Source organism: Myripristis murdjan, chromosome 9, assembly GCF_902150065.1.
Source record: "Myripristis murdjan chromosome 9, fMyrMur1.1, whole genome shotgun sequence".
In the NCBI taxonomy this organism is placed as follows: Eukaryota; Metazoa; Chordata; class Actinopteri; order Holocentriformes; family Holocentridae; genus Myripristis; species Myripristis murdjan.
In genome coordinates, this window is record NC_043988.1 from 34,689,001 (window position 1) to 34,704,973 (window position 15,973).

The 15,973-nt window shown below is 43.3% G+C and overlaps 1 protein-coding gene across 1 annotated transcript in view; it reads right to left on the reverse strand.

The window, feature by feature from the left end:
- LOC115365212 (solute carrier family 12 member 2) overlaps positions 1–7,891 on the reverse strand; it is a 31,456-nt gene extending 23,565 nt beyond the window's left edge. The window contains exons 1-6 of the mRNA XM_030060090.1: positions 7,353–7,891; positions 4,662–4,784; positions 3,571–3,646; positions 3,394–3,489; positions 2,331–2,470; positions 915–1,025 (exon numbers count right to left, since the gene is read on the reverse strand). Coding sequence (XP_029915950.1) covers positions 915–1,025; positions 2,331–2,470; positions 3,394–3,489; positions 3,571–3,646; positions 4,662–4,784; positions 7,353–7,802 — 996 coding nt within the window. The 5' untranslated portion in view covers positions 7,803–7,891. The remainder of the gene's footprint in view (positions 1–914; positions 1,026–2,330; positions 2,471–3,393; positions 3,490–3,570; positions 3,647–4,661; positions 4,785–7,352) is intronic.
- Between the last annotated feature and the right edge of the window lie 8,082 nt (positions 7,892–15,973).

Genomic DNA, 15,973 nt, shown 5'->3' on the forward strand with positions numbered 1-15,973 from the left:
AGGGGCTTTGTTGTTTCACTAAAAGACAAGTTCTGGCAATGTGACATGACATCACGGATGCAGCTTTGTTTGTTTTTTTATCATCCTTTGCTATCACTCAGTTGATATGTGAGTAGGTAGCCTCATCTTTATGCGGGTAATATTAATTCTTACTGATTTAAATAAACAAACTGATAGTATTTCCCGTCTTTGCTGAGCAGATGGATTCAACTGTCTGTTAATTGAAGTTTTCAGGTGTTTACTGCAGGATTCAGTCTTTGAGCAGCCAGAACAGAAGGAGCTGCTGTTCCTCTGAAAAAGTGTTTTAACAGACATACGGCTGTGGCTTACGTTCACGATGCCTAATGTTTGCATGTGAGATTTATTTTGGTGCATGTTTCAGCTCCATGGACAGAGAGCGGAGGTCTAATTATCATTCACTGTTTGTTTAAACTTCACAGAAAATAAAGAAATGCATTGAATTAGATGCTAATTTTGCGTAGGTAACCAAGGGATGTTCAAAACACAGGAAGAGAAAAGACTCAAAATAAGTGAATTTATTGTTTCAAACTACAAAGGCGCAACAACGCAGCTGACTTCAGTCTTCAGTAAAATGTTTGAACTCATTTATTCATTTTAAAGTCTTCCTCTCTTACCCATTCTTGAAGGGAAATTGAGTCTTTTCCAATTTCCAGTATCATTAAAAAATTTTTATAAGAAGAGCATTGTTATGATCTGACTAAATGGTTCATAATGACTCACAAGATTTTTTTTTTTTTTTTTTTTGCCATGAATGGACGCATTACAAATTTAGTGTTTTTAGGGAAGCAGGAGGACAAATGCAGACAGTCTTTTCTCACAAGGTGTCCAAGTGAAGACCAAAGCTATTCAAAAGGTGCAGGATTCTCCAGTCTAACCAGAGCAGCCGGTCTCACCTTGGCCTCCCACTCCATCCCGGCCACAGAGATGCCCAGCAGCAGGATGACGGTCAGAGTGCCGACGATACGAATGTCGTTCACCTCGTCAGTCATCAGGGCGTCAACATCCTGGAACCGATAACAGATCAAAAACTGAATCTCCCCTTTGCAGACACGCCCACTTTCTGCTAATCCCATGCAGTTTGGGCCCCAAAGCCTGCAGTCCACATGTGTTCTTGTGGCCTGTTGTAAAATGGTGTGTGTGTGCAGACTGGGGCCTAAACAGTCTTGGAGCTGCATCAGTTGGCTTTGACTGGAAAGCTGAGACTCTTGTGGATTCAATGAGCCACATTTGATTCCTGTGTGATGATGTTGGCCCCCATAGCAGCCATTTCACTGCAGGCAGAGACTTTTGTCAAACTGGACGTCGCTGGAGAAAATGACCTCTAGTGACCTCTAGGAGAATCACAGCCTCATCAAACTTTACAGGCACAAACTAGAGAGCGAGGCCGTTCAGAGGAGCTCTGCTTCTCCACACAGACTGACAATAAGGACGAGTTTCTGACACATTTACACAACAGAAAGCTGAAAAATGCAATTCTTACAGAAATCTCCAAATATCAAACGTTTTTGACACCAAATCAAAACATGAATTTTTTCTTTCATTTCCTTCATATCCTATAAAATTGTTCTACCCCTTATATACTAAATAGGTGCCTAACCACAACACAACGTTTATTACAGATTTATGACTGGAAGACCTCGACACACAGAGCAGAGCTGCATCTCAAATTAATCTTCAGTTTCCCAGCTTTCAGATGATGTTCACCTCTTCTATCTGACATTGATTGTTGACCTTTAATTTCACCTGAAAATCCTCCCTCCCTTTATTAAAATGCATCTAAGAAAGTGTGTGTGTTTATTAATTTTTTATTTGTTTGTTTGCCAAGGAACCACAATATTGTTGTTTTCTTCTGAATCGGCCCAAGTCATATCAAAGTCATGTTCAAAGTCCAGATGCTGATGAGAAGATTTAATAAGAAGGATTACCTTCTTATTAAATCTGATAGTATTATAAAAACTATATACCCAAGGTTTTTTTCTTGTGAATTTGTGACATTATAATCTCAGAATTTTCAAGTTTTTTTCTCGTAATTTTACCACTTAAATCTCAGAGAATATCCATGTTTTTTCTCATAAATTTACAAAGTTATTCTTGGAAATTTTTTTCTCATAATATTACCCCTCCTCCCCAGGCTCTGTGATTATTTTTTATCCCTGCAGTGGCTCTGATACGCCGTTGAAGCCATATCTGATTTAGCAGCCCTGAGCTCTGTGTTTTTGTGACAGTTTGTTAAACCTGCTTTCTGGGATCTCCCTCAGGATAACTGAGAAGATGGATCATGGATGGAGTGATCATCAAGCATTTCTCACGTTGAGCAGCTCGACGACGGTCTCAGCGAAGCCGACCACATACATGGCCACGGCCACAGCGTTGGCGAAGGCGAAGATGAGACCGATAGAGCCTCCGAACTCGGGCCCCAGGCTCCTGGAGATCAGGTAGTACGCCCCCCCTGGAGGAAGGGACACACAAACACACACATGCATTATTTTACATTTTACATTTTACATCACAGCAGAAAATAACAGTCCTACAGTGAGAGGTGACACTTCCACAAGTCCTTAGTTGACAAATTGGAAACAGTTTTACAGACTGAATCCGTGATGTTTTAGTGACGCTGTAAAACAAACTGAAGGTAAGGATCCACTTCAGAGATAAAGGGCTGCATTTTAACTCTCTGAGCTCCTCTGCAGAGCTGCTGCAGCTCCTTCAGGCTCCAAGTCTCTGCTGCTGGACTAAAGGCAGAGCTGCTCCAGGCTCCTGCCTCTAAAGGCTTGTCCTGAGTCTCTTCATTAATCCTGGCTGTGTTTTGGGCGTAAAATGCAGTAAACCAATCAGAGGCCGTCTCCCGTCCCCTCTAACAGCCAGGTGTGTCCCACCTTGGTGGGCTGCTGTTCTAATGGAGGATTCTCCAGGTAAGAAGGAAGGAGACGGAGTGAAAGCTCCCGAGCAGATCAGGACTCCACCTGAGCTCCCTGAGGTGAAGCAGCGTCCCTGTGTGTGGGACAAGCAGAGCGGACGCTCGCCGGCGCCCCCTATGGAGGCCACCATCACTGTCTGATAATGAGCTTCAGACAGCAGAGAGACCTGCAGCACTGACTTCAGAGCTGCTGTTTGCTGCTCAGTCACTTTCAGCCTCAAGACAGCAACGCAGCAACACTGCAGCTGAGCTCAGCTCATTTTAAGAGCAACACGCCCATGGAGCTCAGATGGACACAAGACACGTTGCTGTTTCCACAGCGTGGACGCTGGACGGGGAAACGACAACTGAGCTGCTTGGAAACTAGAAAAGACACCTGAGTCGCGCTTGGTGCTGCTTTAAGAGTAAGACAGAGTCCAAACAGTTAAACACAGACTGAACAGCTGCTGTCTCACCTCCTCGTACGAAGCCGTTGGTTGCGATGGCCGAGGTGGACAGACCCGTTATGGTGGTGACCACAGTCGCCATCATGATGATCGCAATGGTCAGCCCTGTTACAGACAAATCAGTCGGGTTACAGATCGGAAGAATCCGTTTTCAATACAGTGACGGGCCTGTGTGTTTGCACCTACCGATGCCAGCCTGTCCTACAATCCAGGACATCCTGATGAAGAGCATCACACCCCAGATGTTCAGCATGCATCTGATCTATAGCACACACACACACACACACACACACACACACACACACACACACACACACATACACACACACACACAGAGTGGATCATACGAGACTAAAAGTAAATTTTCTTTTTAAAAGTTACTAAAAGAAAAACGTGAATTTCTTATGGAAATTTTTAATTTTTTTTTTTTTTTTTTTTTTGCTTTTTGTTGCTGCACAGTTGACAATTTCATTTATGTATTCATTGTAGGTTAGCCTACTATTTTTGTTTCATATGTAGAGTTATTTTATTTATACTCTGATCTTTACATTTGGCTTGTTTTTGTATGGTGTGGATTTTAATTATTGCTTATTTTCATTGTTGCTGTTTGTTGCAGGAAGATTAACAACTACTCTATGGAAGCTGATGGGGATCCAAATAAAGAACAAATAATGAAAATTAAAGATTAAAGAATAAACGTTTCCTCCGTTACTAATAACGTCACAGAGGAAAAGCAGAGCTCGCTCCTCACCCTGGCATTTTATTATCTCTTATTATTGTCAGATTTGAGAGAAAAACTTTGAAATATCATTAAAAGGAGGGGACAAAAATCCAGTTTTTCTGTAACTCTTAACCTCAAGGATCCTAATATATCTAATATGTGTATGTGGTGGGGAATATGAGGCCACATAAAGGTGAATTCCCCTGTTTTTCAAGTGATATTGATATCGACGTTAGAAGTTAGTCGCTGTTTCATTTTGCCTCTTAGACGGTTCAAACTGCTTCAACGCACCAGAGGCAGATTCTTAAAGTTGACTGTATGTTTGCATATGGAAAAACAAACAAACAACAACAACAAACATATAAATGGTATTATTTACAACCTCCCAACAATCCCAACATTGGCAGCAGAGAATTCAAACTCTTACAATTTGGTTCATGTGTATTTTAGAGAAATTAAGTGACTATTGATTCAATGACTGATTTCAGTTTTTATAAATTCTCTAAACTCCAGAATGTAAAAAGATCAAATGAGCAGACTTCTCCGTCACACTGACCAGGACTCCTTTGACCCAGCCGAACTTGACGCTCCCTCCTTTCGCCTCCTTGGCCGCCAGAGCCGCCGCCTCCTCCGCCGCTGAAGGCTCCTCGCCATTGGCCAGGCCCTCCTCAAACGGCTCCTGCCGGCCAATCACAGCCAGGGATGAAAATAAGGTCAGCGCAAAGGAGGTCAAAGGTCAAAGCCAGGCATACATCACTCAGTTTTCAGGTGGTGTTTGTTATTTTAGTGAATGTCAACTTTTCTTTGGTTTTAGTTGAGATTTTAAAGGGTCGTTTTCGCACGAGCCTCTCACGTGTCACGGCGAGACCTTTTTTTTTCGCAATATTTTTCTACTTTGTTCCCTCTGAGCCGTTCATCTGTTTCCGTCCGTCCCGTCTGGATCCATAGTTTTCTAAGCTTTGGATCAATCGGGAAGCAGTGGAATGATAAGTATTGTCAGATTCCCTAAGTTTATTAGATATACAACCAGAACACAACAGCGCAGTATTATCCTTTGAGCGTGACGTTAGAGGAAGATGGCCGCTGTGTGAATTTGGTCTATAGCAGCGCCACTCAACTTAAGATGGCTCAGGGGTCACTCAGCAAAATTCAGCCGTGTCCAAGGGCCGCAAGCTAAAAATGTCTGTCCTATTTTGGACGTTTAAACAATAATTTTGTCACAGGCTACATGACAAGTCTAAAAATGAAAGAAACATACAGAAAACAGCTGCATTTCCATCCACTTCTGCTGTGCTGTTTTACTCATTTACTGTGTTGTTTTTCTGGTATGAAATCATGGCAATTTGGGAAAAAATCTGTGGTGTGTGAGAAAGCAGGGGGTGCTGTCCTCAGTGCTGAAAGTTTGTAAGTGAAAGTGTAATGATAAAAAGGGAGAATAAGTGTTGTTGCCATTTAAAGCTCAAACACTTGCAGTCCCTGTAGTTTAACAACAGGCATCTGGTACTGCTTGTTTTTGAATGAAGTTTTGAACAAAGCAAAGTGAACATTTTCATAGTAGATGATCTTATTTTGCCTGGTAATGCGTGTGTGGGGTGTGTGTGTGTGTGTGTGTGTGTGTGTGTGTGTGTGTGTGAGAGAGAGAGAGAGAGAGAGAGAGAGAGAGAGAGAGAGAGAGAGAGAGAGAACTGATTTATGTTGTGGTCCAAAACTACATTGAAATGCAAAGTTTTGGTTAAAAAAAAAATTGTGAAAAGTGTCCCCTATTCTCAGCCGTAAAAGTTGGTAACCATAATGTCCTGGCAGAAAATGACCAATATCTATCCTGTTAAGCTTATGGTCATTTCCTTCAATGCTAAAACAGATAATTCTGTAGATTTACAGTATATCCTCTGTTCATTCACCGGGGCTCCAGTTAATCCTAAAGCAGATAATTCTATAGAATTACCATATATTCTCTGGACATTCAATGACACTTCCATCAATACCAAAGCAATTTTTATGGACATTTTCTTCTTCTTTCACTCCTGATCCATCTAAGGGCTTCATGCTGATTGGTTGAAACAAGTGCATGAAGGTGCATGGGCCTTAACTGGGTCAGGTGTGAAAGAGAGGACAGGGCCCATGAGGACGTGTTGATCACATCTGATGTTCGGCATGGAAAAGCTTCTTCTGCAAAGGAACTAGTAACTCCAACCGCCAGATAAATGCGGAACAGGAGAAGCAGAAAGTCCGACTGCAGGGAAACACTCTGGGAAAGTGAGAGAAGCTCAGAGGCGCGCAGGAAGTGGACCTTAAATCAGTTCATCTGTCAGCCGTCAGATGTAGATGTAGCGGTGACAGAGGAGTGGGAGCACGGCTGGCTGGGGAACCCTGGGTCCTGACTGACAGCATTGTGTGCGTGTGTGTGTGTGTGTGTGTGTGTGTGTGTGTGTGTGTGTGTGTGTGTGTGTGTGTGTGTGTGTGCAGGTCATGCTCCCAGTGACGTCATGCTGCCCATGCACAGTCTGTCAGGTGGGAGGGAAGGGAATGTTTTCTGTCTAAGTGAACAGCACAGCATTTTAAATGAAACGCATTCAGTGCAGGAATTAAAGTAAACACAAAAAAACAAAAACAGTTTTATGAGTTGGGAAATTCTGAAATTATATCTCAAGACTTTGCATTTTTATGGAATTATGATTTTTTTAAAAACCCAGTTGACTAAATAATTTCTACCAGACTTATTGATTAATTGATTGATCATTTCGTGTGGGCTATAGAGAGTCACATGGGAAGTGATCAGAGCCCAAAGTGACGTCTTCAAATGTGTTCCTGAGTCTGACCAGCAGCCCAAAAACTATTCATTTTCTAAGGATATGAACGGAAAAAAGAAGTGAAACAATGTTTGGTATTTTTACTTGATAAAATGACTGAAATTATTCATGGATCATCAAAATTATAACCAGTTATTTGATGACCGAGCAGGTGGAGGCAAATAGCAGAACAGCTGTAATGATGCCCTGTTTTAAATTATATATTGAAAGAACAATACATCGCCCAGCACTCAGGTATTTTTTTTAATCTCCAGTGTCATTTTTCCCAGTGGGACTTAGTTTATAGTCCCACTTTCAACGGTGAGATTATACGTGACCTTATTTTCTAGCAATGTGTGGCTGACTTTTGTGCAGTAGGCCTATTCTTCTCAAATCTATTCCGCACCAACAGTTTTGTTATTTATAGGTTACACAGAGATAAAGTTTGATATCTTTACTTTATCCAGCTCATCATGCAGCTCCGACAGCGACGGTCTGGTCAGCTTCTCCCCGAGGGGCGCAGCGGTCTGCCGGTAGAAGTCGATGTTCGGCACGGCGTCGATGGTGTTGTGTCCGAAGGTGCGCATGTAGTAGGTGTTGGAGTGGGAGTCGGAGATGTGCGTCTGCCCGGTGCCTGTGGAGTGGAGGCTGACCGAGTCGCTCTTCACCGTGTCCCCGGACACGTCCGGCGGGAGGCCGATGTCCGTGGCGCTCCCCAGCCCGCCCGGGTCCAGGAAGCCGACCACCCTGAACCGGCTTTTGGACTCCTCTGCAGCTTTGGATCCATCGGCGGAGGCCTGCGCCGCTCTCTCCCCAGCCGCGGTGGACGCCGCCTCGGTCACCAGATCTACCTGGAAGCGGCTCTGCGGAGAGCCGCCGGTCTTCAAGGCCGGTTTCTTTTCCGACATGTCCGCACGGAGATGTGAAAAAAGACAATACACCGACGGACGATCGGTCACCGCGAAGTAACCACCTGGTCGACGGAAAGACGCCCCAAAACCGCTTGGAAGTCAACAGAGCAGCGGCGCAACACAGGCATTTAGCACCGAGCTGTCACTGAAGACACGCCGCGACACACACACTCAGAGGACTGGACAGACAAACGGTCATCTAAGCCCTGTTTCCTCCGGTAAACCGCGGTCACTGTGCGGACGGTATGCGCCAGGACGCACGGCGAAGCTCTGTGCGTAATGGACACCAACCCGACCTCTCTCTCTCTCTCTCTCTCTCTCTCTCTCTCTCTCTCTCTCTCTCTCTCTCTCTCTCTCTCTCTCTCTCTCCATCCACGGGTTGGCGGGAGTGACGTGCCCTCAGTTGATAACTCAAACGACTTATTGTCATGTCTCTCCGTCTCTGTGTGTCGAGACATCCCCAGCCCGGCGGGAACACGGAGCCGAGGAGGAGGAAGATGAAGAGAGGACGGATTGGTGTCCATTACGCACCGAACTTTGGCACGAGTCCTGGCACATCCAGACAGAGAGCGCGTGTCTGGGGTCCATTACGCGCAGCAGGAAACATTCTGACCTGAGAAGTAACACTCAACAGCTCCTCCAATCATTTATTATATTTGAAACTGTATGAATTCATTTCTTGTATTCACTGAACATCGCGCACGGGTGTTTTAGAAATGTATTCAAAGAGTTTCTGAGACAAGATGTTGCGGCAAGACGTGTTTCTATTTGAAGAGCATCAGTGAAATTCATGTTGTTCATTCTTGGAGATGACAACCAGTGACATCATTCAGCAGCCTCTGATTCATGCGAATAAAACTTTATGAATCTTTACCTGACAGACTGACAGGTCGCCAGTCTCAAAACACAAACACAGAATTCAGAAAACATTTTTTTTAAGATCATGGATTCTAACAGATTGTATAGAGCCCTATAAACATGGCACATATTCTAAGATATTCCGGTTTTTAATGCAGCTAGTTATATTTTATCATTTTCTAATGTCTGTTTTTCTCTGTAATGTCCTACTACTTTTTTCCTTTTTCTTTTCTTTTGTTTCTTTCTTTCTTTTCTTTTTTCTTTTTTCCTTTTTTTTTTTTTTTTTGATTTTCACCACCCCAGTGACTGGAAATACAAATTATTTCTTAGCTATGTAAAGTAACATGTATCAAATTTCATTTGACATCCATGTTTTTAATTGTCCATATGGTCCCTGTCAAATTATCCTCATAAATAAATAAAATGAGAAATGCAGTTGTGTGAAATCTCCATGTCAGGATTCTTTGCAGAAACACTTTTCAGTCACTGTGGGAAGAAACTCGTCACATCAAAGGTGGAAAATATCTCATTTTTTAATAAAATATCTATGCAATATATTAATAAGTAGCAACATTTCCTGAATAGGGAACCATTTTTTGTCCCACACCTACAGAAGTGTTAAAAATAAAAGCTTTAAGACGGGAGGCCAGTAGATTTCTGTTTCTTTAACAAAAGAATGAACACACGACACAATGAGAGGCTTTAGGCATTCAGCATCATGTGCCCCATGCATTAATGCACAACTAACCATACTTAAAAAGTGTGTGTGTGTGTGTGTGTATGTGTGTGTGTGTGTGTGTGTGTGTGTGTGTGTGTGTGTGTGTGTGTGTGTGTGTGTGCGCGCGCGCGCGCGTATGCATGCGTGTGTGTATTGGGGGGTTAAAACAAAGGCATTTGTCATCAGTTCTGCTCTCGGTGACATACAGCGGCATTCACCCAGAGAGCCTGGTTACTGGGGAGGAGAGGGTGTGTGTGTGTGAGAGAGAGAGAGAGAGAGAGGGAGAGAGAGAGAGAAGCCTGCAGTAACATTAGCATAGGGAACAACAGCTGCTTTCTCTGTGAAATGCTTGATGCTGCAGCCAAACCCTGGACAGTCCCATAAAACTAAAGATATGAAGAAGAAGAAGAAGAAGAAGAAGAAGAAGAAGAAGAAGAAGAAGAAGAAGAAAAAAAAACACACAACAATAAAAAAGTTATAAACCTCATTTATATCAGGTTTATTCAACTTTAAGCATCAGCTGCAGCTTCGACAGAAAACGTCTGTCATAAAAGAAGCAGCAACAATTATGATAATCTGGACAGTGGCCTGGCATGAACAGCTCTACACCTGTGGATAAACTGTTCAGCCATAACATTCAGGCTGTTGTTGGTTATTTCCATTTTTTAAATCCACCATTACAGCTCCACATTTACAGGACCGTACCAGTGACTCTGGATGTTTAGTTTAACATCTGCCAAATGTATAATGTTCTCCCAAAGCAAGCAGTGGTATTTTAGTAGCCTGGTTCCAGACCCTGTGAATCACATGATCGAATGAATACCTGAAAGATATAATACACTCTACGGACAAAAGTATTGGGCCACAGCTCTTAATCAGTGAATTCAGGTGTTTCATTCAGTCCTGTTGCCACAGGTGTATAAACTCCAGCAGCAGCCCTGCAGTCTGCCTTTACAGACATTAGTGAAAGAACGTCTGGTTCTAAAGAGCTCACTGAGCTCCAGGTGCTGCTGGAATAGTGATGGAACAGGAAGCCACCGCTGCAACAAGTCAGCTGCTCAAGTTTCTTCCCTCCTAGATATTCCACCATCAGCTGGAAGTGGGATTATTGCAAAGTGGAAGCGTTTAGGAGCCACAGCTTCTCTATGTGTCGGTCTGATGGACGAGTCTGGGTTTAGGGAACGCCAGGAGAACGTTCCCTGCCTCCAGGAGAACGTTCCCTGCCTGAGCGCATTGTGCCGACTGTGCAGTTTTCTGGAGGAGGGGTCACGCTGTGGGCTGGTGTTTCTGGGCTCGGCCTCGGCCCCTCAGCTCCACTGAAGGGAAATCTGAACGCTTCAGCTCACTGACACATTTTGGACAATTCTCTGCTTCCAGCTCTGTGGGACCAGTTTGGGGAAGGAAGGCCCTTTCCTGTCCCAGCAGGACTGAGCCCCAGTGCACAGAGCAGCTCCATAAAGGCGTGGCCGGCTGAGTTTGGTGTGGAAGAAGTTGAGCGGCCCGCACAGAGCCCCGACCTCAACCCCATCCAACACCTTTGGGATCAGCTAGAACGGAGACTGTGAGCCGGGCCCTCTGGTCCAACATCAGAGTCTGAGCTCACAAAGGCTCTTCTGGATGAACAGGCAGAAACTCCCACAGACACTCCAACATCTGGCAGAAACTCCCACAGACACTCCAACATCTGGCAGAAAGCCTCCAGAAGAGTGGAGGCTGTTGTGTTCATATGGGGCCCCAGATATTCAGATTTCTGTGTGTATGCTGACCCCTGTGGGTGCTCTGTCCGAGGTGCTGAAGAGGAGGAAGGAGTGTTTCTGTGTCCAGTCAGAGCTCCAACTACTGCCACTGTGTGGTGAACATGAGAACTGCAGGTTCAAATTAAGATGATGTATTCACAAAAATGACTGTTTCCCTGTTAGATGTAAAGAAAAAAATACTGAGCTGATTTTACACAACTAAACCATTTCAGATAATTAAAAAAAAATGAATGAAAATGATCAAAGTAAGCTCGGGAAATTGGGTTATTCACATTTGATTTAGATTTTATTTCTTTGACTGATTGCACTCTTATCCTCTTGAATGTTTATATATGATCAAAATATTATAGTCAAATTATTTTATGCTACAGTGGCCAACCTCGATCTAAAATAATCATGATCATCACTCACCATTGAACTGAAAAGGCATAAAACTTGCAAGTAAACGTATCGTTGTCAAGTTGGACAGCGTGCCTTTTTGTAAGTTTTGCTCCACACGTCCCGACACAAACAGCCTGGATGTGCAAACTGTTGCTCTGAGACACTGGTGGTATAAAACAAGACGACTGAGGAATACAGAGAATAAAAGCCTGCTCCTACAGCTCTGTACTGGATAGGTTTTAATGTGAAAGGGTGTAATTCCCCTTCAGAATGGGAGCAGAAGCTGCTGCTGTCAGTGTTCAAACAAACTTTGGCTTATCTTGGAATTATGCCAATGCATTGAGAAAATTAGGATTAAATCAAAATAAAGTGAGCGGGGAGGATGGTGCTGTGTCTTTAGCTCCATCAGCCATGTTTGTTGACCCTTAAAGTCGCCTTAGAAACCCCCCAGTGCATCATGGGTAAGCAGGTAGGGTTACAGAGTCATTACAGAGAAGCTCATCGACGTCAACAAGGATATGAAAAATTAAGTTGAACAGATTTTTAGTGCTGGTTTTCACCTGGCTTGACTTTTCAGAAAGCTTTAAAATAATGATTCTTCTCTTGCAACAGGATGCCAGGTTTTCCACTGACCTGAGTGCATTTTTTTTATTATTATTATTGAGAAAGTAAGTTGTATTTTGTCAAGAAATCTGTTTAATGTGTTCAAATTTCACACAGAAAACAGTTGGTCCATGTGTATTATGAGACAACATGCAGCTGAAGACTTTTATTCAAACTGGAGAAGTCCATTATTTGTGGAAGAAAATAATTGAAGTTATTAATAAAATTTATTTAAGTTATTAATACAATTAAACAACAACAATTAACATTAAAGTAACAGCACAAGATTAAAATGTATAAAAGAAGGGGAGCTGAATGCAGTGATGTTACAGCAAAAATAAAACTTTATTTTATTATTTATTTTTCAGGGAGGAAAATAACATCACGGCCATAAATCTGGCAGAATAGTTTATTGTACACAGTGATTCAGATCTGGGAGACAGCCGACACGACGGGGAGCTCAGCTGGACCGATGCTGCCGAGTTAATCTGAAGATATTTTACACACGGGGAAAATTACATGTTGAATTTTCAGTTATTCACCTGTGGAGAAGTTTTGTGAGCTCACCACAACACTGTGTGTGACTGAAACACAGCGGTGGACAGTAACACAACACACACACACACACACACACACACACACACACACACACACACTGCCGCCGCTGTCATGTGTGTGTTTTTGTGTTTAATGTCTCAGTCAGATGGAACAAAACATGACGTGCACTTCCATTTTCTCCTCTTTTCTTTCCGTCCTGGTGTATTTGTTGTAAACACACGAGGCTCGATAAAGCTCCTAGAGATGCTAAACAATGACTCTGCCTCTGAATGTGTTTAAACTCGAAAGCTGAACCTCCTGACTGCGTTCCTGTGCACTTTCCCAAACGTCCCACAGGTTCTTCCACAACAGAACAAATCCACCGTAAAGTCGCCTGGAGTCACACGGCTTTCAGAATCCACCTGTTGGATTTGATCCAACTGCTGAGCTACTTTATACAAACCCAGCTAAAAACAGGGACTCTGCCACTCACTATCCACTATACTATACTAAAAATACTGGTTCTTCAAAATGCTCTGTGGTTCTACAGAGACCCATCCTCAGATGAAGAACCTCTTTATTTAGGGGCTGGTTCTCCACACACTTTCTGTGGTTCTTTAAAGTCCTAAAGGTTCTTCATGTTTATTGGAGTTATTTGGTGGCGGCAGCAGCTAACAATTCTTTTCCTTGTGGATTAATGTGCAGATTATTTCCTCAGTGAATGGATTAATGTCTCGCTCTATAAACCATCAGAAAACAGGGAGAAATGCCACATTTTGAATAGCTCGTCTGGAACCCAGTGAAGGAACAAGGAACGTGGAGAACCGGACAACAACATGTTCATGTTGGTTTTCAACCTGCACACAGTCATCTGATTTAAAATGCTCAGAGAGCCTTTTATTTTGAAAAACTACTAAAGAATCATTAAAAAGAGGTTCTCTGCTGAACCAGTTGGATCATTAAGAATCGGTCCCAGACAGCAGCCAGTCCACACAATTTAAAAGATAAAGGGCCACAGAGCTTCATGCAAGAGGTGGGACAGACATGGTGGTTATCTGACAGAGGACAGGAGACAGGATGAGCATAACGAGGGCGGCCTCACACCTGCAGTCTGTTCGCTCTGGTTCAAATCAACACGATAGTTCATACTTCAGTGCTTTGTTCATTTGCTTCAGTTTGGGTCATGAAATATTTGGGTCACGTGGGAGCTGGGAGCTGATTGGTCATGGGCTGACAGGTGTGACCAGGTTGACTCCATCAGCACATCTACAGGGCTCATTTAGGCTAAACACCGATACTGTGTGTGCTTGTTACTCCATGTCAACCTGCTTCAGCCCAAAACACACACCGCCTCCTGGAGATGTTCTTGTTTGGGTCGGACCTGAGTGTGACGGCGGGTTTCAAACCTGAACAAACAAACTGCACCGAGGGAGGGAACGCACCGCAACTCAAACACCATCCATCAGACTAGCAGCAAGCCGAGCAGACCTGCAGCCGGCGAATATTTATTTCTCATGACCCTTGCCGCCGACTGACTGACGTGCAGGTGTATGACAGAATCTGACGGCAGGGGTTTTCCTGGCTCACGTCGCCGTGGAGCTCATTTGCAAAAAAACCAAAATGACTCGATGCTGCCTCAGGAAACATATAAGAGGTTACATGATACTGGAGGTAAATTAATCTCTATTTGAGGCAGTGCAGTGCCCCCCTGTGGACAAACAGCTCCGTCAGCTTTAGATTTGTCTGTTTTGACTCTTAATCCGATATATATACTTCATTTTTCATTAAGCAGTTTAATTTCTGGGGAAATGTTTGATGGTTTGGTGACTGTGATAATATTTTACCGATCCTGATATTATTAAAGAGCGAATGAGAGTGAAACCAAATGAACCAAATGCCTGTTTTCATTTCTGCTGTGTGAACTTTGACCTTAACCGTGGCCTCATCAGCCGTGCGCTTTGTCCTCGTCGCCCCGAATGTCTGATCCTGTCCGGCTGCGGATCTGCAACAGCCTGTCTGCAACACACACACACACACACACACACACACACACAAACTCCATCTGATTCCGACTCCCTGGCAACGCGGCGGTGGATGCGGAGAGAAAGTTGACCTGGTTTGAACTTGGGGGGGGGATCGAGGCCGGCTCTGACTCACACGTCTCACGTCAAAGACAAACTGGAGCAGACAGAGACCTTCCATCTCCGTCTGATGCCTGATTTAGTTTCTGAGTTAATTATTAATCTGACGGTCAACACAGGCCCACTGCTCATACTGCAGAGACAGACAGACAGACAGACAGACAGGCAGGCAGACAGACAGGCAGATCCATGTTGTAGTGATTAGGCTTTTGGCAGGCAGATGTCGTGAATTATTTAAAGATCATCCCTAAAGTGCTGTAAGAAAAACAGTGAGTTGGTGATGTGCTTCACATTCGGTTGTAAAGCTCTAATAAATAAAGCAATGCAGCTTTATTTATTTATTTATTTATTTATCTATTTATGTATATAATTGGAGCATTGCCATGGATTTGCTGTTGCCTCCGCCTCGCTGTCTTACACTTTCGCCAAAACACAAAACCCACAGGTGAATAATCTCACTGTGATCAAAAAAAAAAAAAAAAAAAAAAAAAAATTAACAACCATTTTCTGTGTGAAAGCATTCTGGGTAATGTAGCAAATTTCTAACCATAGTAGAAGCAGACAAGATGGATTGAAAAAAAAAAGAGCGCATCAAAAAGAAAGATAAAACAAAGGTCAATTACAGCACCTCATCACAAAGTAACCCCTGAAATGCGCCGTAGATCACACACTGACGATATGTAACAGTGGAATGAGATCACGGTGATCTCAATTTAAAAATCTCATGAGACAGGGAAGCTGAAAAAAAAAAAAAAACACAGCTGTGCTCAGGCCTGTCACAAACAGAGACCGAGCCGCTGAAGCCACAGGCCGTCTCTTTATTTGCTCGCAGAAACGGGCTGTGGTGGTCAGAATTAAATAAAAGCAGGTAAATGATGATGTCTGGTTTTGGATCCGAGCTGGAAAAAAAAATTGTTCTGATTCAGAGCAGAAATCAAAGTCAGTGTCATTATCATATCAGACGGAAATCTGTTTGCTGTTTCAGTCAGCTGCAGGAAAAAAAAAAAAAAAAAACGTGGAAGGTCTAAATTGAGCCAAAAGGTGCTCTGAGAGATAAACCCAACAGAGAGCAAACAACCTTGATCTCATCAGATGTAAATACAGAGAGCCTGGCTGGAATCAGTGTGACCCAAGAAAAAAAAAACAAAAATACAAGCTGAGTTCAAACAGCCC